This window comes from Hoplias malabaricus, chromosome 3 (genome assembly GCF_029633855.1).
Source record: "Hoplias malabaricus isolate fHopMal1 chromosome 3, fHopMal1.hap1, whole genome shotgun sequence".
NCBI lineage: Eukaryota > Metazoa > Chordata > Actinopteri > Characiformes > Erythrinidae > Hoplias > Hoplias malabaricus.
The window spans coordinates 71768012-71793296 of NC_089802.1; the positions used below are offsets into that span (position 1 = coordinate 71768012).

The 25285-nt window shown below is 43.8% G+C and overlaps 1 protein-coding gene across 2 annotated transcripts in view; it reads right to left on the bottom strand.

Moving 5' to 3' along the window:
• The window catches only part of baz2ba (bromodomain adjacent to zinc finger domain, 2Ba), a 102205-nt gene that overhangs the window by 11561 nt on the left and 65359 nt on the right, over nucleotides 1-25285 (bottom strand). For both annotated transcript variants that reach the window (XM_066663202.1, XM_066663203.1), the window contains 20 exons: nucleotides 25041-25196; nucleotides 15150-15350; nucleotides 14724-14879; nucleotides 14080-14285; nucleotides 13025-13231; nucleotides 12190-12789; nucleotides 9982-10606; nucleotides 9543-9827; nucleotides 8262-8322; nucleotides 7922-8030; nucleotides 7507-7608; nucleotides 6615-6840; nucleotides 5841-5933; nucleotides 5516-5577; nucleotides 5163-5228; nucleotides 4184-4249; nucleotides 3652-3696; nucleotides 3287-3319; nucleotides 1118-1183; nucleotides 322-462 (listed from right to left, as the gene is read on the bottom strand). In XM_066663202.1, the coding sequence (XP_066519299.1) occupies nucleotides 322-462; nucleotides 1118-1183; nucleotides 3287-3319; nucleotides 3652-3696; nucleotides 4184-4249; nucleotides 5163-5228; nucleotides 5516-5577; nucleotides 5841-5933; nucleotides 6615-6840; nucleotides 7507-7608; nucleotides 7922-8030; nucleotides 8262-8322; nucleotides 9543-9827; nucleotides 9982-10606; nucleotides 12190-12789; nucleotides 13025-13231; nucleotides 14080-14285; nucleotides 14724-14879; nucleotides 15150-15350; nucleotides 25041-25194 (3504 nt within the window). In that variant the 5' untranslated portion in view covers nucleotides 25195-25196. The remainder of the gene's footprint in view (nucleotides 1-321; nucleotides 463-1117; nucleotides 1184-3286; nucleotides 3320-3651; nucleotides 3697-4183; nucleotides 4250-5162; nucleotides 5229-5515; nucleotides 5578-5840; nucleotides 5934-6614; nucleotides 6841-7506; nucleotides 7609-7921; nucleotides 8031-8261; nucleotides 8323-9542; nucleotides 9828-9981; nucleotides 10607-12189; nucleotides 12790-13024; nucleotides 13232-14079; nucleotides 14286-14723; nucleotides 14880-15149; nucleotides 15351-25040; nucleotides 25197-25285) is intronic.

Consider the following 25285-nt stretch of genomic DNA (forward strand, 5'->3'; position numbering starts at 1 on the left):
ATGCCAATAACATGGATTTGAAAGCCCCCATATGTATACATGGATTTGCTAGCACTGCTGGGAAACTCAATTACTACAAAATTTAGCACAGCCCAATAAGCCGCGTGTAGCCCTACTGGTGAATAGGGGCAACTGTTTAAACTGTTCATGATTTATAGACCATACCAGCTTCTGGGCAGCGTCTCAAGTGGGATTAAGGCCACTGAGTATTCATTTTTCAGACACAGAGGACTCTATTTCCTTTCTGGACTGACCCTCTACTCTGAACTCTATGAGTTATGAGTGTGGTTTTGTATATGCAGGAGGAGCAGCAAGTTTTACCTTGTGATCGGATAAGCACATGTCCTCATTGGGCTTCTTCATCTCGCGGATCATTTCCAGCTCGAGTCTGCGCAGCTCCAGTTTGCGCTCTTTGTTGAGCCGTTTCTCGTCCCGCTTTTCTTGCTTGAGGCGTTCGCGCTCCTGAGAGTGAGGGACAGAGAAAAGGAAACAGATATAGAGAGAGGAAAAGAAGGTGGCTAAGACAGGTTTATATGTGCCGCAGTGACTTCAACAGACACACAGGACTGGTTTAATGGTCAACAATAAATGGTCATTTCCACAAGGCGTCGGTGCATTATAATGAATTAAGGTGATACTTCAAATTATCCTTAAATATGAGCCTGGCGTAAGACATTATTGGAAGGAATTGAATTTGTGCAAGAGGGGTGTACTGGAGTGGTGAAAGGAGCTGTGTGCTACACTAGAATCACAACCACCACCATGCAGTTCTCGCTCTGTTTAATTTTAAGATTATGTGTGAAATTTGTAGCACATCACCACTACATTGTTCAGGTCCAAACATAGAACATCAACCCATCCCAAAAACATGAATCAGAAATGATATCTTGACTTGAAAGAAGGTTTTTGAGCTATATGGCTTTGCCTGATTACAAGAGGGGGTACTCGTAGATCTTCATTAAATATATCTTCTAATAAACAATCATTAATGTTATAAGTTAATATTATTTGTCTCTGCCTAACAGCAACAGGTCCAGACAAACTGACCTTTGGAAAACTAGAGATAAAGATTCACAAACAAGGCACAGACTGGGTGGATTTTATTCAGCGTGCGTACCTCCGCTTTTTTGCGGGCCTCCACGGCCTTCATGAGCATTACATGCTGTCTCCTCCTCTCTCTCTCCTGGAAACAGAGAATACAGTCATGATTATCTTCACTGTGGAAAGCATGTGCAGAAACAGTGCAGGAGAAAAACAGGAGAAAGTGCAGGAGACAGATGTTGACACTGATCAGCGTGGTGTAGCATGTTGCACAGACTGAGGGAGAGACAGGACAGACAGCCAGACACACACACACACACACACATACGCGCACACACATACGCGCACACACACACACACACACTCAGCACCATGGCCAGGATGGGGCAGTCGCATAAACTTGTGTTATGGCTGATCAGACAGAATGACAAGACAAAAACCGAAAGGGAAAGCAACAGGTGTGGTGAGCGGGTCAGAGAGAGGAGAAGCAGTGCATCTGGAGTTAGCTCTGCACAAGCTAACAAAGCTAACACAGCTCACTAGCCTTTCCTAGCCCTAATGAACGCGAAGGGAAACAATGCTAAGTTGGGCTCCTGCCCAAGTGTCCTACTACTATCTAACACTGAAGTGCACTGCCCTTCACAGTGGAGAGCAGTATGAGGGTCTGTGGTCAGTTATTAAAGCAATCATTTCAAATCTGACCCAACAACAGCATGGAAACACCACGATCAGAAATGTGCGGTAATGTTCTGAGGCTTCAGGCACTGTAATATTTGACATCTACAGTACTGATGTCATCGCACAAACACAATGTGAGGATGAGAGGAACAGTTCAGTCAAAATGCTGGCATTACTAAAAGTGAACATATGAAGAAAACAGTAATAGACCTGTGAAGTTGTTCATCAGATTATAATCAGTGCCATGCCATACAGGGCTCTCCAAGTCGAGATTTTTCTCTGTGACATAAATAAATTGTGTTTTTCAAAACTGCAGCTTGAAATAAAAAATGTTCCAAGGTAATACATGCGATCTTGTGTGGTGCTAAACACAGCCCTCTTTTTTTATTTCCATTTATTTATTTATTTATTTATATAACACTCTGTAAATGTAAGTGTCCAGCTCCACTGTGTGATAACACTGAGTCCATGAGTTCTTGGGTTCAAGTCCCATCTGGGTGGAGTTTCCATGTTCTCCCCGTGTCTGTGTGGGTTTGCTCCGGGGTCTCCGGTTTCCTCCCACAGTCCAAAACATGGAGGGTAGGTTAATTGGCCTCTCTAATAACTGTCCTGGTATGTGAGTGAATGTCTGTTTGTGTGAGTGAATGTGTGTGTGCCCAGGTATAGATTGGCACTCTGTCCAGGGTGAAACCCTGGTGCCCGATGCAGTCCTCCAGGTGGGCGGTCGTTCCTGGTCGAGACTACGCTGTGCACGTTTGGCTGCCGCTTGTCGTCAGTGTGTGTGTGTGGATTGAGTGTTCTGAGCGTTCTATCTATAGATAGATAGATAGCTAGATAGATACCAGTTCCTCGTTGGTGGAAAAGCACTATGTGTATGTGGTATTGTCTTTGCTATCTAATGTTGTAATGGTGGAATCAGCAAAGACCAAACTGGGGATAAGATTTTGGACAAAAGAAGTGTTACTTAAATGGTGCGCGAGGCCAACTACAAAATGACACACAACTTCACAGGTCAAACAGCATCATGCTAATAGTCAGCTATAAGTGTTCATTCACTGTTAGCTATGTTAGCATGTTTGGTTGAACTGTTCCTTGGAGACTCCACCATGTATACACACATACACACACACACGCGCACAGATGCTCGCTAACCACAACCATGATAGAGACCATAGAAAAACTGTACACATGGTATGTGGATGTGCAAAAATGAATGGCTTTGATTACAGCACTCACTTTTGAACAGTGAAAGTGTATTTTGGACAAGCTTTTCAGACACAGACAGACAACCACAAGCTCACAGACACACACATAAATACATACACACACATTGAGGGAGAAAAGGGCCTGTTGCATCAAAGCCAGCTCTCTCTCACTGACATACACAGCAGATGTGGACGATGCACTTTTTTCTTTTTTTTTTTTTTTTGCCGCTGAAAAAGCCATGCAGAGGAAAATGTAGTATGACAGCAGCCAGTGCTACACTTAAAATATGTGCTGCTATGACAACCATATCACAACCATGTTTCACGATGCGAGTGTTAGATGTACAGAAGATTAAACATACCCATACCATATCTAGTCTATGCCTCTCCAACTCCTGAGAGAGAGAGTTGGCACAGTATTATAAGACAGAAAAAAACAGCGTCATCAGAAAACTTAAAAAATAAGAGAGAGCAACCCAAAAAAAAAAGAAAAAAAAAAGACTTGACCCCACTCCCAAAAGCATGAACATTAACCAGAAAGAAACATGAAAGGGTTCAGACAACACTATAGGAGTAAGAGAACTGCAAACATCTGCACACACAGATCTACACTAACTCCTTTTATTCAATAGTGAACTTAACTAATGTAACTTGAGTACATCAATGTTCCTATAAAACATTTATCATGTTTTTAATTACCCTCAAAGGTAGTGGACGTGATACAAACCTGGTGCTTTAGGATAACAGCCTGTTGACGTCTCATCTCTTTCTCCTATAAATAAACAGCACATAGGTAGAAGCTTCAAACCAAAGGAAATGAGCTAAGAGTCAGTTTCTCAATTTCTCAAAGTTACAGAAAAACAAGGGCTAGAAAAGAAAATGAAACACTTGTCACAGTTACAGTGGTAGCTTGTTTTTAAAAAATCTACATAGATCTACATCTATCCAAACTTCAAACACCAGGCTACATTTTGAGAACAGGGAAAACCATACATATTTTAGTTTTTTTAGATGAAGATAAATACAAAGCACATACATTTGCATATACAATTAACGGCAGTAATATAATAAAAGTCTAAAGGTGTAACTTATTTAGGAAAATAGAGGACATTGTAGAGGACAAGGTCTAGGAGCGTATTTGAAGGTGTCAAGGGACTGTATTGAGGGGTAAAGTGCAATAACTGGGTGTACCAGAGTTTCGTAAAGATGATTCCACAGCCCTGGCCCACATTTATGCCCCCACACATACACACACTGACCTTTAAGCGCTTCTCTGCCTCCAAGATTTTGGCATTGGCAGCTTCCTCTCGCTTTTTCCGCTTCGCCTGCCAATGCAAAACAGGTCTGGGTCACGCAGAGGCCGGGCCATTACAGGTAGAATGTTCAAATTAAACAAGCCACAGCAACAGCTGCCTTATTTATGCCACTATCTGTCCTTTTACTGATGTGAGAGTTTGTGTGTGTGTGCGTATAGAAAATGGAGAAAAAAAAAAGATCCTCTCCTAATAAGAGTGCACTAACGTACAGTGTGTGAAGGGGAAATTTGCTGCTTGCTATTCACCGCATGGCATTTTGAAACCGTTCTAATCGGAGGGTTCCGGAACACTGCTTCAGTGATTGAGAACCTTTTTCGACGAGAACGTCACTTCTTGTCAGAATCAGCTCAGGGATCTTTAAAATTATTCAATATTCCTCTACTTTCTGACAATGGCGATGGGAAAAGCAAGCACAGGAGAATTAGCTGGAAATTTCAATGTGTAATTACAAACAGAAAGAAATCCTGTTCAGAATGGCTTGCCAACCGTGTCAGCTCCAATTTGATTTTGCCCTGCTAAAACACTTTTCGTGCTCCTATAATTGGGTGAGAAGAGTAAACATTTTTTCCCCCTACTTATGCAAGACCTGCTATTGTTGGACGGGAAAAAAAAATCTTTTATGTCTAATTTAACTGTGGTCTGAGGCACAGGGAGGCAGCAAATTTAATATTCAAAAACTGTCCACCAAAACCAATTTAGCGTTAGTCCAGAGGAAAAAAAAATTATGCAGGAGTCATAACCTCAAAATGCTAGAGAGCAATTCCACTGTAGTCTGCGTTCCATGTTAAGCAGGCTGTGGGAGGTGGGAGGGGGGTGGCATGTATTTTAAGAATGTTAAGCCTATTTAAACTAACTCTCTCCCTCTCTCTCTCCAAATTGTATTTATTTATTTATTTTCTCCTTCCCAGCAGTCGGTCCATACCTCGAGAATCTGCTGTGCGCGGAGCTCCTTCTCCATCCGGATTTGCTGAATGCGCTTTATCTTTTCCTGCTCGGACAGAGGGAGGGAGTGTGTTAATTGAAAGCACCGCCGTGCATTTTAAAAGAGCCGGGGACGGCCGGATTAGCGCAACTCGGAGAGGTTAGCACGGAGCCGAGTACGAGACACTGTCAGTCTCTGAATTATGTACTCAGTGGAAATTGCACAAACTTTTTAGGCACGAGAAAACTTTGGAAAGCTGCTTCGAGATGGAAAACAAAGAGAATGCCTGCACCTGTATCTACTGCATAACAAAGGCGTGCACAATAATAGGTGTTGAGAATAGTGATGCCAACCTGCTGCTTGAGGATCTTGATTTGTTCCTTCTGCTTTCTCCTCTCCTCCGCAGCCATGATGGCTGAAAGAAACAAAGAAACAAAACAAAGCATATCATCACAGTCCAAAAAAACATGCATAATCATTTTTGTTTTTTGTTGTTGTTGTTGTTGTTGTTGTTGTCATTAAAATGTTTCATGAAATATCAATGGACCAGTAGAAATGCTCCAAAATGACTAGAGTCTAACCTCTCCTTACACTGACTTCACCGTTAAAGTTGAGGATCCTAACTGACATCCAAGCTTGTGAGAAAGAACAGTGTGTGCATCTTTGTGTATGCAGTACCTTGCTGTTTGCGAGCTTCCTTGGCTGCCCTTGCAAGGGCCTGTTTCTCCAGCTTCCTCATCAGCTTCATTTGAGCTGCCTGCCGAGCAATTTCTGCAACACATGAGAGATGACAGCAAACTCAATTTAGCTTCAAGTGTCTCAGATCCAGAGGTGAGGGAGGTGTGGGTACAGTGACTAGAGCGGCAGTGATTAGCCGGAGAGGTTCATGACTTTTAATGTTAACAAGTCATAAAAGCACTATTATAAGGTCGGAAATGTTCCTATCATACATTCAGTCATTCTGACAGATTACAATACATCTCTGGAACTTGGCTGCTACACACACTTGACCATATGATTTACTTTTTTGTCCAGCTACTTGAACACTACCTGTTTACCAAGGACAAGAGGCTTTATTACATTGAGGAGACAGTCGTGGCCTGGTGGTTAGGGAACTGGGCTTGTAACGGGAAGGTTGCCGGTTTTGCCTGAGTAAGGCACCTAGCCCCAACTGCTTCCCGGGCGCCGTGTGCTCACTGTCCCCCAGTGTTCACTAGTGTGTGTGTAAATGTGTGTTTCACTGCACGGATTGGGTTAAAATGCAGAGAACAAATTCCCCTGTGTGCAAGCACAGTGACCAATAAAGTGATTCTAATTCTAATTCTGATTCTAATTCTATTAATGCAAAAAAATGAGTGAGTGAGTGAGTTAAAAACGCCTTCACTCCAGCTGAATAACTGTGGTCAGTTCTAAAACTCTAAACGTGAAACAGGCAGTCGGTCAGTGCTTTACCCTGAGCCTCCAGCTTGCGGAGCAGTTTGGCCTCTGAAGGGCTGGGAAACTCAGTCTGGCCCACATTGGGGGGTCTGCCTTTCCTGCGGCGGCCACCTGAGCCTGACCCTTCGCCATCCGCCCCTCTCTGCTGACGCTCGGCATTGGGTGGGCGTCCCCTCCGGCCCTCCATGGCCCGGATACGGGGAATAACCTCCTCCTCAGTCAGCAGGCTCCAGTGCAGACCCTAAGGGGTGTAATGTAGGAGACAGAGTGGTCAGTCTGCAGCCAGGAAGTAGAGTGATGTCTATTTCTCTGTCTGTCTGGCATTGGTACCTGGCATCTAATTTTATAGTAAACACTGCAGAACACTGTATTCTGTCTGGATTTGTACTTGTACTAGCCTATCATTCACACTAGCAAAACCACTGCCAATATTGCTGCTAGGATGTTTTTCAGAGATATTAAGAGTAAAAGAAGGAAGGAAAATCAATCAACTCAGTTTCATGACAAGGCTTATAGACTGAATCTTCTCTTAGAGAAGCTAGCACGTCTCCCCCCATCCCACAAACACACACACACACACACACACACACTCACACACACACAAATCAAAAGAAAACAAATCACGAAACAGAGCAAAACATCCTGTGGAAGTAATGAAAACTGATTATTGCATTGTTTCCTACAGTCTAAAGGGGAACCTTTTTTTTACTCAATCGGGGTTCAATCGAAAATCCCTGCCCTCTTGATTCAAGATGAAAGCGAAAGAGATAGAGAGTCAGGGAGGGAGGGAGAGCAAGAGAGATAGAGAGAATGATAGAGAGAGCGAAAGAGAGAGAGAAAGAGAAAGAGATAGACAAGTGGGAAAAAGAGAACACAACAGAAAAAAGAGGAGATGAAAGGCATTCACCTGGGGTCCTTCTCTGGCTTCATAGAAGTCACCAACCCTTATTTTTGCACTGAAGCTAAAATTATCGCGTGTGATGTCACTTATTCCATATCTGGATAGATACTACAGAAGAGAGAATAATAATGATTGTTGGGTGAGACAGAGAGCCATCAGTTAACTGTAGCACACTGAAAGCAGTCACTCCGGCACTGCACAGCAAAGCTAGCTACAGGGAAAGGGAGGCTGTAGTTAAGGTAGTGGAGGAACCACTGTTAGGATATGCTTAGAGCTACTGCTGTAGGTAAAGGGGAAATGGAAAGGGTTTTTAATGGGGGAAAGGGGTGGGGAGGTCAGCTACAGGTTGGGGCTTCATTTCCCTGAGTGTTGGGGGGCTAAAGCGAGCGTGAGGAGGGGTAAGTACGTGGCCGGCGGTTACCTTCACAACATCCGGATACTGCCGCAACCTCTTCCCGCACGGGGCATAATATGCTACGTCTCCTTGGAGCCGACCTCCGACCGCTTTGATCCTGGTCTCTCTCCGCCAGCTACAAGCACAGAGATAAAGACGTGGTACACAGAAACAAATGTATGGTATATACTAATTCTCGGTGTGCATGTGTGTGTGTGTGTGTGTCTGTGCTTGTTTGTATCAAATGGTGTGTTTGTGGATGTTTGTGTAAGAGACAGACAGACAGACAGAGACAGACAGACAGATACACAGAGAGAGAGAGAGAGAGAGAGAGAGAGAAATGTTTAAAACACACTGTTACACATACCCCATTTCCAGAGGAGTCTTTAGGTCGTCCTCATTCATCACACGCTTCCTCTTCCCTGAGCCTACAAGAGTAGAGAGAGAGAGAGACAGAGTTAAATTGAGAAACAGTGGTGTGGTATGAGCAGTAAAGTGAGCAATGTGCTGGTGTACACTAGTACAGTGTGAAGTGGCTCTGAGCGGAAACTGCAGGCAACATGGCATTCATACCACAAGCTTTTCACCATTCAACCATTCATCAAAACTCTCCTCCTCTCTGACATCCGCTTCTTCACCTTCATCAGAGCCAGAACAAACACACCCAGGCTTACACACGCTCTCTGTCTCTGTCTTTCTCACTCACACACACACACACACACACACACAGACACAGACACTGTGGGAGTGAAGCAGAGCAACAAGTGCTTTTCCTGCTTCAGCGCGGAATGTTGAAACCGAGCCAAGAACAAACCCACTGGCTTGACGTGTTTGTTGGATTTTGTTGAGTATTTTGTTTAACGAATCTCGCTGGGAAAAAGCCAGAGTCAGCCAAACAGCCATAATGACTGTGTAAGCCTGAGTTAACAGGTTCAACCAAACACGGCTCTGAGGTTAGTGCACACTACACACACACAGTCCTCATTAGCTCCTGCGTTTACAGTATCACCCGGCTCTCATACACAGGAGAAATAACAAGATTAAGAGGAGATGCGTTAAACTCCTTTTAAAAAGATGTCCTGTCTCATTTCCTCACTTTATTATTTTGGAGGCTGTAGGCTGGAATGGAAAGTAACAAATTACAGCTACTCTCAATATAGTAGTTGAGTGCATTTTTCACTATACTTTTTAAATGCAAAAATAAGTCTCATGGAACTTGCTTGTCACTAATTAACTACCTCATTAGCTCACTAACTCACTCACATACATAGCCGCTAAGTACACAGAAAGGTGTCTAACCTGTCAGCATTCTATTCAAATATTCTGTTATATTCTATTTAAATAAAGTACTTTTATCATCTCTACTTTCCTTTCATTAAACAAGCTATGCATATACATAAATCTTTGCATTCCTAATTAGAGTTAAGGTTTAGGATGTATGTATGGCCTTTTTAATAGTTTACTGGATATAAAATTAACACAATTTTACGATGAATTGTTACCTTTTTTAAATGTATTAAATGATGGCTTCTCAACCAGATTTTAGAACAAAACTAAACTGACTCACTCACTGACTCACTCACCTCAATGCTAACAGACTAAGTGTCTTAAGTGCCCTTTATTTCTGCCTCATTTTACCCATGAATACCTGGGGAGGTGCCAACAGAATACGAAGAAGAGGGTGAGCTGTGATAGGCGAAGGCACCGGAGCTGGCCACAATAGAAGGCGTGGCCATGCTGGAGGGCTTTATCACTTGCAGGTTAAGTGGCGAGCAGTCAGCCAGGCTGTTATTGTTGGAGGTGGTGAGTAGGGGTACCCCTTGGCTGAGTTTCAGGGGGGTCTTCTCCCCATCTGTCTCCAAATTTGGTGCCTCCCTCTTCTTCTTACTGCTCCCGGAGCCATTCTGCTCACTGTCCGAGTTACTGTCCGACTCTGAGGGAGAGACAGTGACAAACACATGCATTAAATTCAGTTGGAATTCAGCTAAAATAAAAGAATTGATGCACATGGGTTTAAAGTCACGTAGTGTCAGGAAGAGGTATATGAAACATCTGTCTTACTCAACGTCTTCTTAAAGGCCCCATACCTGAAAGGCTGTCATCAGTATCCTCTTCGTCCTCCTCTTCATCGTCCACATCATCATCTTCATCATCATCATCATCCTCTGCCGAATCATCAGAGTCCTTGGTGACCGGCAACTCCTGCTCAGCCCCTCCTCGGTGGAAGAGGTCCACTAGGGACTGGACCAAGTGGTTCTGGGATGCCTCTTTCCAGGTTTCAAGGGGTTTGGGGTTTTTGCTCTTGCGGGAGTTGCGTGGCCGAGCTGGTAGTGCAGTGGTTGAGGTCGGTGCGAGGGTTGGGGGGGTTGAGGTGTCCTTCCTGCCCCCTGTGCTGAGGTTGACTGGCAGGTCAGAGCGTGGTTTGGTAGTCAGGGCCAGCGGGACGTCCTGCGGCACATTCTGGATTACTCCATTGGCCTGGCCAAGGCCCAGCAGGGTCTGTGAGAGCAGCAGGTTGGCTGAGGGGGCCACTCCCTGGGCTGCAGGGGGCTTGGTCCTGCCCGAGGTGGACTTAAGTGGGAGAAGAGTGGATGAGAGCAGGGAAGGTGAAGGAGACGAAGACGAGGACTCTCTCTCTGGGTGCTTTGAGGACTTGAACGCTTCCTGCTGCTTCTTGAGTTGGAGCGGAAGCTCCTGGTCCAAGAGGAAGGACTAGAGAGAGAGAGAGAAAGAAAAGAAAGTAAGAAAGAGACAAGGTTAGAAAATATGAAGAAAATTAGGGAGAATCATAACAAAAAGAAAAAGTGTAAGAGTGAGAGACAATAGGATGAGATAAAAATCATAATAAAAAAGAGGAAAAAGAAAGAGACAGAGAGACAGGCAGCAAGGTTAGCATCATGTGCATTTAGCAGATTCAGGGAAAAAATGAAATGAATGAGTAAGTCAGAGAAGAGGAAAAACAGCAAGAGAAGGAATGAGAGAGACAGAAGGAGACAGACAGAGGCAGGAGAGGAGGAGAGAAGTGCAGAGAGATGTGGTAATTGCTCTGGTTGTCATGTGGCATAAGCGCTGATGGCACAAGTGTGTGTGTGTGTGTTCTTGTTTGTGGTGGAGCACAATGCCGTGTGTTTTTTGCCTCACTTTAGCTTCTGAACAATGGAGTCCAGAGCAGGCACTAAAAGCAGCACTCATTACCAGAGTGAAAAAAGCAGAAAACAGAAAAAACACACGCTCTCTGTTACACACACTTTGCTCAGTGGCTCTGGATTTATGCGCCGCTTGGGTTCCGTTTCCCGTCTCCAATCAGTAAACACATGTTTGACGTTGGGATGGTAATTTAAATGAATGAAACCGAAATCACAAGCCAATATAAAACCGTTCAGCACAATAATGGCATGATAAAACCACTTTAGCTGATTACGAGGGGGGAGGGGGGCTATGGGGGGGAAAAAAAACATGTATTAGCCTCTTCAGCAGTAATTTCATGCCTACAAAGGAAGGGGTGGGAAAAAGCCCATTTTTCCACTCATTTGCTAGAATCTAGGCCCTTAAGAAGTTGGGGAGTTAATTGCTTGTCGGCTTTGCTGAAGTAATTCTTATAAAGCTAACCACATTGTCACTTTCATTTACCAACCGAAGCCACACAGTGGGGAACCCAATCATACAGATAAGAGTGAGAGAGAAGGCCTCTCGCTCTCACTCTTTTTCTCTATACCACCCCCTCCTCTCTCTTTCTCCCTCTCCATTGCTTTCTCTGACCTTTTCAAAGAGGCTGGTCAATAAAGAGACAGACGCTGAATACCAAAAGCACCCTGACACCCCTAATCTGAAATTGGCTTAAAAAGATACACGGACAAAAAAAAAACTATGGAGGTTGCGTTTCACCTCATTTGCTTCTTCTGCAGGATGGAAACAAAATGGATGCTAAATAAGATGCAGTGAAAATCGATATACTCCACTGCTTCCCAATCCTCTTTCACAAATACTTGTTCCTGGTACGTTTTACAGTTGTCCCTGCTTCAACTTGTTAATTAGGTCAAGTGGTAGAGCAGGAGGGAAAATGCCAAATATAGAAGGGGTGCTGCAGTTCAAAACGTCCCATGAGTCCTCTGTGTACATGTTACGGCTGTTGCACCGACTGCTCGAGGGGCGTTGACGTATATTTAACAATGTCTCATGTTTAAAAAGATAGAGGATGTAATTTTAAGTATTTAACATTTCTCATACTGCACTGCAACATTTGGTTAAAGCTATCTAACAGAGAAGTGTGTGTGTGTGTGTGTGTGTGTGCTCACCTGTTTCAGTCTGTAGTCAGCAATTTGAGCGAGCGAATTCTCCAAGAGTTTTCTGCTGCTCAGAGCTTCCTGTGCCTTGTGGGCGGAGCCTAGCGAGCGTGCCCTGGGGGCGGGGGTCAGAGGGGGCGGTTTTGGTGAAGAGGACAGTGGGAGGGACTTGGGAGGGGAGGGGACTGAGAGTGGTTTGGGGGAGGAGTGGAGAGAAAGTGGGAGGGACTGATGGGATGAGGGGAGGGCCTTGCCCGAGGCTGTGGGAGGTTTAGGGGACATGGCTGGGGGTTTGGGGGAGGGAGAAGAGCTGAGATGTTGGGGGGAGCTGGAGAGGTGTTTGGGGGAGGAGCCCCGTCGTGGCTGGGTGATTAACGCCAGTGGTTTAGTGCTGGATGCCAGGCCAGTGCACTGGATTACGCTGGTGGGCTGTGCAGGTCTGTCCCGGGCTCTGGAGGTCTGAGAGCGAGCTGAGGGCGAGGGGGAGCGGGGTAACAGCAACATGCTCGGGAGCTCTAAAGAAGCTCCACGGTGAAGGCCCTCCCGGATGTCCCATGCCTCCATGAGCCTGGGCTTCTCCTTGTTACTCAGTCCAAGCTTTGATGTCCCAACCTAGGAACCAAGCAGATAGAAGGAAAGGGAGGGAGAGAGTGGATATTTTACATAAACAGTAATTATCTATGTACGTATTATGACTTTATTATAAATAACCAAACATCTTCCGACAGAGAAAATAAATGGGTTGTTAAATGATATGCATTATTAGATATATAGCAAATATTATGGACTCCATGCAGGTTTCTTCAGACTCAGCACCGTAAATGATTAAACAAATGGTCTGAGTTACTTTTTCTTTCTTTTTCTTCTGCCGCTCCTTTTCAGAGTCAGACTCCTCACTGTCTTTACTCTGGTCATCATCATCATCGTCGTCATCTTCCTCTTCCCCTAGGTCATCCAGGTCACTGCTGCTGACTCCCTCACTGTCGCTGTCCAACGATGAGCCCGATTCGCTGTCACTCATGCCCTGGCCATCCCCCAGTTTCTTACGGGCTTTCTGCAGCGATCAAGAGAAACATCAATAATGAATTAATTTTTCATGCTTCACGTTACAGGGCTTGCTTTGATCCGTTTAATATATTTTATTCCGTAAAAGCACGCATTTCCATAACATCAATTTTATGGCATGAATTTTTAAATTCAACAGACATTTTCATTGTTGCAATTTAGAACGGTCTAATGACACTGGCTCTGAAATCAAACATTGTACAGTCAATATGTTACCACTGCTGCACAATACGCTCCCATGTTGCATTATTTTTAGTGACTAGAAGACACATTTAAACAAGGTCCTGTTTGCACTTGGCATTAACATCCAATCACAGTGATTAGATCATCATTCAATCAAGACACAGTGCGTTTACACTTGACATTTTCAATCGCATTTTCCTGTACAATATTCAAATTAAATGCAATCACGATATATTTATACATACTCAATGTATTACATAAAAATCTGATCACAGTATTTTTATTCTCCCTCAGATTTGATCATGAGTTTATACACACATGCAAATCTGATCTCAATGTATTTATTAAAAACACACACAGATCTGATCTCAGTGCATTTACACAAACACATATTCAATCATACTATGTTTATACACGCACAGATCCAGTGACAGTGCATGTTCGATCATGAGCTAGTCACAAACACAGATACACTTGTCTTTTAAAAGTGTGTATATGCACAATCCAGATACAGGAAACACTTTAACGCCAAGCGTAAACAGACCACTCTCTGCTGTCATTGTATACTTTTAGCTGCTCTGAAGATGTATTTCACACCCCGCCTCCATCTACGGAAGGTGACCCATCTGCTCCTTGTGCCACATTATCTCTTACCTTCTCTTTAGGCTTCTGAGAGGGCTTCTCCTGGAGCTCTCCTGTGCTGTTGCTATGGTGACTGGCCTTGCGGGCACGGGGCTTGGCGTGGGGGGTGTTTGGGGTCCGGCTGTGCTCCAGGGGCCGTGGTGCAGGGGAGGGCGCAGACACGCTGCCTTTAGTGACAGAGGGAGAGACAGCGCTGCCATTCACCGCTCCGTTAACACCTGCGTATCACAGAATGAGGTGATGTCATCGAGAGCCAATTTTCACACACAATAAGCAATAAATCAAGACGCCAATAATGTAATTGTGGCTCTAATACACATCAGTGTAGAACTTTAGAGCCAACACCTGAGGCACCAGCTCGGAGCAATGATTTCCAGTGTACTCACATTCCTGAGGGCTGCCTTAAAAATATTTAACTAGCTCATTTTGCCTCGAAGGCAACTTTTCAAGCTCAGCAGCCTCATGCGGAATACCTGACACAACAGAGGGTGGGTTGATAATGTGCTGACTGAATAATGACAGTAAATTTGGCAGATCAGATGAGAAACTAATTATAAAGCATTTGTCAGTTTGAAATTCATATAATTTCAGCTCGGTTTTCAATGAACAACATTGATTTGGCATCATGCTGATTTTATTGTTCTTGTGTTGCCCACCTTTGGGCCCCCGGCTGCTTTTGCTGGGGGTTTTTGAAATGTATGGTGTGGCCTCATGGTTCTGGAGGGGAGGAGCAAACAGCGGCGGAAGGCCCAGGAAAGGCGGGAAGAAGGCAGCAGGACTCCGCCCATGAGCTTCAGCGGCTCTCCACCACTCTGAGGAAGGGAACATTTATTACATTACAATCACTAAAATACATAACATTACAGTATAAAAAACACATAAAACAAAGCAAATATGCAATTCCATTTTAATAATAACAACATTTAAATACTACAACAATTACTATAAACTTAAATAAAATTATTGACCATATAAATTAATAACCGTATAGAACTACAATGTTTTAACACATTTTCACTCAGAGATTCTACAAACAATATGACTCTTTATATTCGAAAATGTAAAACTTTGCATAGCTGTACCTGAGAAAGCTCCTAGTTGTGGGTGGGCTGCCAAGGCCGCGGTGACCCCCAGAGCCCCTAGACCCCCGAATTCAGGTCGAACTGTGGCTGGGGACAAGAGGCTGAAGGCGGGATGAGCCATCACTGGGAAGGCACTGGGTAAGGAGGTCACGGAGCTGACGCTGAACGGCTGTTCAGTGCCTGCTACCCCAAACAGAGGGCCTACAATAACAAACACACACACAAACAATATTTACTTTCACTGAATTACGTTTCTAAGACCTGCTCATGTAAAATTTCTTCTGAAATCAAGGATATTAATAGGGAGTTGCAGTAACAGCTTTCACACTCCAAGGAAAGCTAAACACAAGACATTTTAAGGTATGATATGATAATGACCAATTCATCCCAAAGGTAGCTCGGTCACTGCAAAGAACACAGTTCCGCATTTCCACAGCCCAGTGTTGGATGAATACTTCTTTGGCCAAGGCTTGACACTGAGTATAGTGATGTTAGCCTCATCTGCCACTGCTTCAGAGACACTATGGGGATTATACAAGCTATGCACAGCTGAACATCTGGGTCCACAGTGGGTGTATGTTAGCCACTTTAGATTCATGATTCCAGTGCAAAACAAAAGAAGGGAACATGGATTAATCCTGGATTATCAACTATATTTTGAGATAATGGGGAAAACGTGTAAAGATTTCTTACTGATTTAGTATCTGTTCTGCTTCAATAATTAACTACCCATGATTTTTTTCCTCCAAACTATTCATTTTACCACCACCACACACACAGTAATCTCTTCTTACACACACACAAAAAAACCACATTCTCCAACCACTTTATACACACACACACACACTAACCACTCTATAGACCCAGGCACATCACACGGCCTTTCTCACATTATTTGAACACCAAGTTTGCATAATTCATCCTTTATACATGTTAAACTTTAATACTGTTACATTTCCCCACAGATCCCCCTCCTTCGCTCTGCTGGCTTACCAGGCTGTTTAATGCTTTATCAATAGTGACAGTGGAGCACGGAAAAGTACGGAAGATTCCGGAGGACTCCGGCTGATCCTCCAGAACATGGATCAGCCCGGCTCACTCCACTCGCAGGGAATTTATTATGCAGATTCCTAGCTCTACACAAACACACACACACACACACACTGTTATCCCAGCGAGTAATTCGCTTTTGGAGGAAGAGTTGATGCCATTAGTTCCACAGAGAAAGAGAGCTGAAGGGCGACTCTCTCTCTCTCTCTCTCTCTCTCTCTCTCTCTCCTTTCATGGTCAGTATCAAATAAAAGAGTCTTGATAAGTATATGGCATGTAATGTAATCACAGGGTTTCGGACACAGGTTAAACATCATGATTAGACAAAATGAGTCAGGGAAACACATTTACATGTGCCTTGTCCCATTACTCACACTTGCAGCCTTTGCTTGTGATTCTCTGCCTAAGTAGGCAAGGCTATGGGGTGTTTGGTTTCTTGCATTTCCCCCCAACAAGTGCACTGATGAGCACCCTCTAAGAATACTCACTGCGTCTCTCTCACAAGTTGGCATAAGACCCCAGACTGGTGAAGCTTGTTACCCACAATCCACTATGATGTATGAGCCTGTGATGTTTAACCCATAATCCAATTACAGAACGGTTTGGAAAATTAGTAACGGGGAGAAAGGAACTGAGCCACTGAAATCTTCATGTTGTTTCTGTGTCAGGAGCAGAAGTGGCTTTGAGTCAATTATGTGAACACTGAAGAGGAAATATTTATTTAACCTTAACATACACATACACGGTGCATCAGTTACGTTTGTCAGAATTGTTTTCAAGTTTCTGAACCTTAAACCTCTGTTGTTCACACTTTAATGCTGCCTAGGGATTGGGGAAGGAATTCTGACAGGGCTGTGGAAGTGTGTGTGACTCGATTTAACTTAAACAGACCACCTAATAAAGTGATGGGTCAGAAAACACCTTTCCCCCTTACTCTGAATATCAGTAACCAGTCGAGACATGTTAGGGGACTGATGTCTGATTATAGAAAATTGGACTGGAGATATGAGGCTAATGAAAAAAATACAGCTCACCATTCATTCATTATCTGTAACCCTTATCCAGTTCAGGGTCACGGTGGGTCCAGAGCCTACCTGGAATCATTGGGCGCAAGGCGGGAATACACCCTGGAGGGGGCGCCAGTCCTTCACAGGGCAACACACACTCACACACATTCACTCACACACTCACACCTACGGACACTTTTGAGTCGCCAATCCTTCTACAAACATGTGTTTTTGGACCGTGGGAGGACTCCAGAGCACCTGGAGGAAACCCACACAGACACAGGGAGAACACACCACACCCTTTACAGACAGTCACCTGGAGGAAACCCACGCAGACACAGGGAGAACACACCAACTCCTCACAGACAGTCACCCGGAGGAAACCCACGCGGACACAGGGAGAACACACCACACTCCTCACAGACAGTGACCCGGAGGAAACCCACGCAGACACAGGGAGAACACACCAGCTCCTCACAGACAGTCACCAGAGCGGGAATCGAACCGACAACCTCCAGGTCCCTGGAGCTGTGTGACTGCAACACTACCTGCTGCGCCACCGTGCAGCCCGCTCACCAATCAGCACTGGGTAAAACTCAAGTCAAAATCATCACAAACCTGCCTCATTAATAAATCTCAAACACATTCTGACGCTGTATGGCACACTTTCATGTTGATCTTACTCCGGGTGAGTAAGATGGCCGTTTTTCGCTTCTATCCCAAGCACAGTGTTAGCCTGCCCAGAGGGTCTCTTTGCAGACATAACACTTCTGGGCAGTTAGCGTTCTCCTCCAAGTGTGTAAAGCCGTTCAGTGGCATTGTGTTCGCAGCAAATCCAACTAAATTGACTACATTTAAGGTAAAAAGAAAAATGTGCACATTGGATTTCCAATGAATTTATGATCATTCCTTTAACCCACTAAAGTGCTTCCAAGCTTATTGTTTCAAAAGAGCAAGGCCTTCATCAGCACCACATCATCATCTTCATCATCACCACTACCAATTTCATGGAGCCTTTGTAAGTTATTTTTTTCCGAGCAGTGTTCCCTGGCAGGAGCAGAGCCGTGTACTGTCTCCTCCAGGAGTCAGATGCAATTTCTGCGCCGCATATTTCATGCAAATTCAATTTGCATTAGAGAGCGCGTGGGGAAAAAGGCTTGGGCTCGCTGTTCCAGTAGCGCAGCCGAGCGCCAGGTCACACACACACACACAAACACACACACACACACACACACACATACACACACAGTAAAGTGATGACTGAGAAATACAGGCGCTTTTTTTGTCCTGCTGGAGGAGCGGATGAGCAGTAGATGAGAATGAACGACAGGGATGGTCTAACTGTCTGAATCTGCCACAGGGAAAAAGTGCAGTATTTCTCCTACAGAGACCATTCAGTCTACCAGTACACACACACACACACACATATATAAACACACTGCACTGTAAAGGTCTCCACACTTTAACTTCTTTTTGAAAGACTTGCTTTCAGTATTTCAAAGATGTCTGCAACAATATTTTTCCGCTCTTCCGAAGTTCACTATTAAAAGTTTGAGGCTGCAATTTCTGCATTTTTTTTTTCAGTTTGTTTGCTCACTGAGAGAAAGAGGTAGGGTCAATTTCTGACAGATTCACAGGCTAACTTTACACCACTGGGCAGCTCTGCCTTAAGCTTTCAGAAGATTCTATAAACTTCTGTTTCCCTAAAGAACAGCTACAAAAAATTAGCACTGTAGTTACAAACAGTAAACAGTCCCCTTAATATTCACACTAAATTATATCTGTTCTCTGTCACACACACACACACACACACACACAAAAGAGTTTAATCCATAGGCTAAACGTAATTATAACAAACTTTTGTAGTGAGAGAGAGAGAGAAAGGATGTAGAGATAAATGAGAGGGAATATTACCCAAAGGGTTGACATCCGCTCCTGCTGGCACTCACCACACTGGGACATGCGCAGGTGCGCACACACATGCGCACACACGCACGTGCGTGTGAAAACGGCAGCCTCATATTAATGTGCTTTCAGCCAGCCAATAATTAAATCAGACGCTAGGAGAAGAAGCAGAGCAGAATTACAGGATTACCTGATATCCTTTCTTGCTTTCTTTCTTCTCCTCTCTCATTCTGCCTCGTTCGCTCTTATATTTCCTCCTTCGCGTCCTCTCACTCTCTCGCACATACACAAGGGTTGCGTGATATACCGTCTGTTCATCGTTTTTGCGATATTTGCCTTTGCAAATAATACCACAAAACCAAAGAGAGTCACAGATGAATCTGTTTGAGTAGATTATGATTTTTTAAAAAGTATGTTAAAAATATATCACAGTGAGAGCACCCTGACCTGATTCTAAATGTCTTGTGTCTGTGGGTGTTCTGCTGAATGATGATGATAATAATATAGTTAACCATGTCACATGATTCATAAATAAGGCAGACGCGCAATTGCCACACGTAGCAAAATATTTGCAATACGTCTTTTGTCTCGTCTCCGTACAGTGCAGCCCTACTGTTCACAAGCAGCAAACACTACCCTTTTCTTTTCTCTTTCTATTTCCATCGTTCTCTCTGACAAACAGGGCCATCTCCAAAATGCACCACTGTGTTTTCTCTCCCCCCACACTCTCTCTTGCTCTTGCTCTGTCTCTCTCCCCCACTCTCTGTCTCTCCCTCTCCATCTCTCTCCCTCTCTCATGTGGGATGCAGCAGAGAGGGATTAACGTGCCCTTTGTTGGCGTCAATCACGCTGCGGCGGACAGATCGGAGTTAATTGCATGCGTGTGTTTGTGGGGGAGAAAAGAGGGAGAGAGCAGAGACATGTGTTCTCCATTTTGCCCTGTGAGACACACAGACACGTTCTCCATTTCAGACAAAACACACACCTTATACGTACTGTATTGTGCACAAGTCAGAGACCACCCTACATTTATTTTCAACTCTGAGAAACACAGGAGACATGCACTGATCAGCCACGAGATTAAAACCGACATTGACTCTCAAAGGGTGGGATATATCAAGTGAATAGTAGGCTCCTAAAGGTCCTTCTCTGAGATGGGCCAAATTGTGATGGTCTTGTGGGTTATTCCCAGTAAGCAGTGGTTATTTCCTACCAAATGTGGTTCAAAGAAAGACAACCGCAGAAGCGGAGCGAAGGGTAACCCTCTCATCTGATCCCACGTAAGAGCTACTGTAGCACACACTGAAAACAGTGCATGCTGGCTGTGATAGAAAGATGTCAGATACCTTCCTTTAAATGTAACAGAAAACTACACAGAAACTTCAAACTCCAACTATGATTTCAGTCTCTACTGTGCTTCACTATTTCCTTCATTACTGCTTCCATTCTTTCCAGGAGACTCACTTTCCATAATCAGTGAACTCTTCAGGGAGATCCTTCCACAGTTCAGTTCCAAAGGTTTGTGGTGTTTTCTACTTCTCACGATACAAGTGATGCTTGAGGACAATGAGTGTGTTTCTGTGTCACACGTATGGCGTAGCCTGACACGCACCTCCACGCGCAATGCTGTGATTGTGACTGGTCCACAGTCAGAAAAACGTGGTTAAAGTGGAATGGAGGAAATCCAGAAATATGGAATCCTTTTCAGCTCACTTCTTGGAATTCAGAGAAATTTCCTCAGACTTCGGTTTGGACGTCAAGGGAAGAACAAATTCATTCATTCATTATCTGTAAGCGCTTATCCAGTTCAGGGTCGCGGTGGGTCCAGAGCCTACCTGGAATAATTGGGCGCAAGGCGGGAATACACCCTGGAGGGGGCGCCAGTCCTTCACAGGGCAACACAGACACACACACATTCACTCACACCTACGGACACTTTTGAGTCCAATCCACCTACCAACGTGTGTTTTTGGACTGTGGGAGGAAACTGGAGCACCCGGAGGAAACCCACGCGGACACAGGGAGAACACACCAACTCCTCACAGACAGTCACCCGGAGCGGGAATCGAACCCACAACCTCCAGGTCCCTGGAGCTGTGTGACTGCGACACTCCCTGCTGCGCCACCGTGCCGCCAGGGAAAAACAAATATGTAAATAAGTCAGACACACAACTCAAATTAAAACTGTGATATTTAAATAGTTTTATAGTTCTGTCAACACTTTTAAGTCCCTGTTTAGATGTTAAACTGAAACAGCTATAAATATGGCTCCCCTGACTCATTTAGACATTAATTCAACAAGAAAACGTGAACCTTATTGCTCACTAAAAATGTTTTCAACATACTACACGAGTGCAGAAACTGTTATTTTAAGACCCACTCTGTGCCCTACAGAAGGTGTAGGGAGACATTTCTGATTCGGCCTGGGCTTCACAGCAGCATTGATCCACCTTTTCTCATCACTCACACTTTCAGACAAGGAGCTACTTGGAACTACTTTATTCATTTTTTTTTTGTCAAACCAGAGGTATAATTTAGGCAGACAGACAAATCTGCTCCACTTTCAGAGCTCAGAGGCAGCAGGATCAGATTATATACCTGTAAACAGGGGGGAAAGACTGAGACAAAAATATATGGCTTGTGTCTGCAGCCACTTACACATTGAAACACAACACGAGTGAACTAAGACCACTACTGAAGCTTGTGTATGATCTGTGTATGAATAACTCACACAGATTGTGTTAGAAGAGCAGAGAAATGCATTCGAGAATGACGTGCTAGCAGTTTTCCATTACATCCTATGATGAAAATGCTACACGGTGGAATCCTTTATGCCCCTAACACAAAGAAGCAGTGCTTCTGAGTGTTGTGAGTCTCTCTCCAGGGAGAGGAGTTATGTATGAGATAAATTTATCCATCTTCCGTTACAGACAGTTCATCCAGTACATACATTGAATACAACTAAAATTTGATTTGATTTGATGATTCACAGTTTTGGTGGTCTATCGGTGGTCTGTCAGTTTTTCAGTGCTTGTTAATAGCCAGGCCCCTAGTTATACCCACGAAATTTCATGTGATTTTCCCACTCTGCAAGTGGAACATTTCATATCTGATCTTTTCAGTTAGATTTCATGAACGGGTACTAAATAGCAGTTAACTAGAATTCTAATAAAAGGTATAGTCTATGGCTTGTACAACACAGTTAATCCTTATAGGTCACACTTGCCTTAAAACCTCTTCTTACAGTCTGCTTAATTATCCCTTGCTCATAGCTCATTAAACACAGCTGTAATGATGTTTTGTTTTGCCCTAAAGTAAGAGTATGGGCTTTTGTGGAAATATAATTCTTATTTTATATTTGTCGTCATGATGTACCTCTGAAACGGAAAACACTGGAATACTTTATTAACATTCTATATACTCACAATCTTAGACAAAGGCTGACTATGTTCCAAACACAAAGGTTTGCTCACTCTAATCCTAAACGTGGCAAGAAATAAAATTCATTCTTGTCCTACATGATTTATTCATATAAAAAAGTGATTTTGTAGAGTGTGAAAATGTCTGCACAGAATGACATAATGTAAGATAATACTGGAGATATAAAAAAAAAATGCTGCTGAGGGGAGGGTATGCTCTTGAATTGCCAAGAGGAATGAGACTAGTGCTCAAATGATGGCAGACAGAACGCCATCTTTAGGCCTCAATACTCCAGAGACAATGGCAATCTCGTAACAAAGCTCCAATTGGCCCACCTATAGAACACACACACACATTGCTGACTTTAAAATCTGTGTACACACACATACACTCCCCCCTCTACATACACAGAGGCAGATTGGAGAGATGGACTATGGTCGATACAAGCCTCTAATGGGGAACTCACAGGATCAACATGAGGATGAAAAATACATTGCACTGCAGAGCACGGAGAATAAATTACACCATGGACACCGCATCTGACATCATAGCATCTTCTTAAAGAGGCCATTTAACTAACCGCTTCAAAGAGCACAGAATATAGGCATAAAGAGCAGAGGAGTGGGTAAAGTGAAGAGACGCAAGGAAAGGAAAAACAAAAAAAAAAGGCAAAAGACAACAAATAATGAGGTGAGTAAATAGACAATGCAAAGAAATTACCACGAAACTGAACAGAAGGGACAAGAGGGAGAGGAAGGAGGTGAGTATAAGGAAAGGAAAAGAAAGGGAAGGAAAGGAAAAAAGCACAAGGACATAATACAGGGACGGAGGGGAGAGAAATAGGAAAGGACAAGTAAGCGAGATAGACACACGCTCAGGTCGTCGGAAGCAGAAAGCAGCAGCGGTTCGACAAAAGCCTGGTTAATTGTCTGAGCCTCATTAATGCAGCAGCTTTTCAATTTGCAGGCAAAGCTGTGAGCGCTAAAGCCTGGCTGGGAGAAAAGGTGTTTTCACATGTTCCACAATAACATGGTAATTACGGCAGGAGCCAGGCAGAGCCGGAGCTAGTGGCGGGAACTCAGGGGCCAGGGCCCTTTACATACACACAGAGGGGGATGGGCCACGGGGAGGGCTGGAACAAGGGCTTTAGTGCACACTGTGGAGAGGAACTTAAATGAATCAGAATCATCTGCCCACACCTGGACAGTTATTAAGAGGGCTGAATGAATAGTATTTTTCAAGGAGTGTGTCTATGTGTGATTGAGTATCACTATATTGTTATTGTGAGTATTGTGTTTTGTTGCTGCCATTAAGAATACGGTAAAATGAAAAGACAGTGGGAAAGAGGATTTAATTTAACAGAATGAACAGCTTTACCGATATTATTCCAAGTGATTTGGGGCCAACTATATACCAGTGACCCTTGCAGTTAATGAATTCAGCTGCTTTAAAGTGCACCTCTTACTGACAAACATGTTCAGCCTTTAAACCTCAATAGAAGGACCCAATAGAAGGGATGCTGTGGGCGTAGACGATTCTGAGGGACTCCCCCCTGTTTGTTTGCATTGAGAAGCGCCGCATACTGTGTTTGAGTAAGAAATGGGACTGTAGCCTCTATGTGGCTGAAGTTTAACTTGTCTATAAGTTTTCATTTACTGTATGAGTTACCACAGAAAGCTGCTTAGTTTTGTAGCGATTTCAGTCTGTGTTTACTTTTATGCAGTTAGCGCCCTCCTGAATTTAGAGTCAGTTCCACATTAAATAATCTGTAACTACAGACGTAAGTCAATACTACCCAACTCCGGAGTTTAATAAAGCAACATCCTCATCTCTTTTCATGATTTTCAACGTTCTGAGGTCTCTCCGCCATCCAAACACATCCAAATGCTGTTTCACGTGGCTCACAGAGAAAAAGCCTGAGCCTTTTCATGTCAAGAGTATTTTTTCCCCATTTTCTGAGCTAGAGCTGTATACAAACACTGGAGCTTTTTTTCCTCTGTGCAAACAGACTGGAGAAAAAGTAGTAGAAGTGTTTTTTTAATTTAAAATCATAAACGTCACCATTAAAACCAGACCCGCCAATAGCAAATATTGGCAAGAGGGACATAAAAGCACCTAGCACAGGAGTGTGAAGCACTGTGACTGTGGTCTATACACTATTAAGCTCAATACAATATCTTTGGGATGAGTAAGAGTGGCATCCAACACCAGTATCTAACCTCACTAATGTTAAAATGGCAGAATGTAATCAAATCCTCAGAGAAATTTTCCAACATGTAGTTTAGCATTTCCAGAGTAGAAGCAGTTATTGTAGCAAAGAATGATCACAGAAGACATGTTGGATGAGTACAGAATGTTTTCCAAAATATTAAAGAAATTATGCAACACATTTTATAGATATGGGCATAGCATGTTTTATTTTTAGGTAAATTATGTGACTTTTTGTTCAAACAACAAACAAAATGTGTATTCTGACCAAGGGTGTTCAAAAACATTGCACGTAACTTACCACAGGCAGTGAGCGAGGCCGTAGCTCCGTGGCTGAGGCTGCTCTTGGTGTTGGAGGCCGGGGACGCTAAGGATGAGGATGAGGACGAGGACGTGGCGTTGTGTACGGAGACCGGGGTGGAGGAAGGCGAAGCCAGCCGCTCTCCAGACTCCATATCTGTCAAACACAATCGAATCAGAGCAGTTAAAATCAGCACACACACACACACACACACACTGCCACTCTCCCTTTCACATCTCACTTAC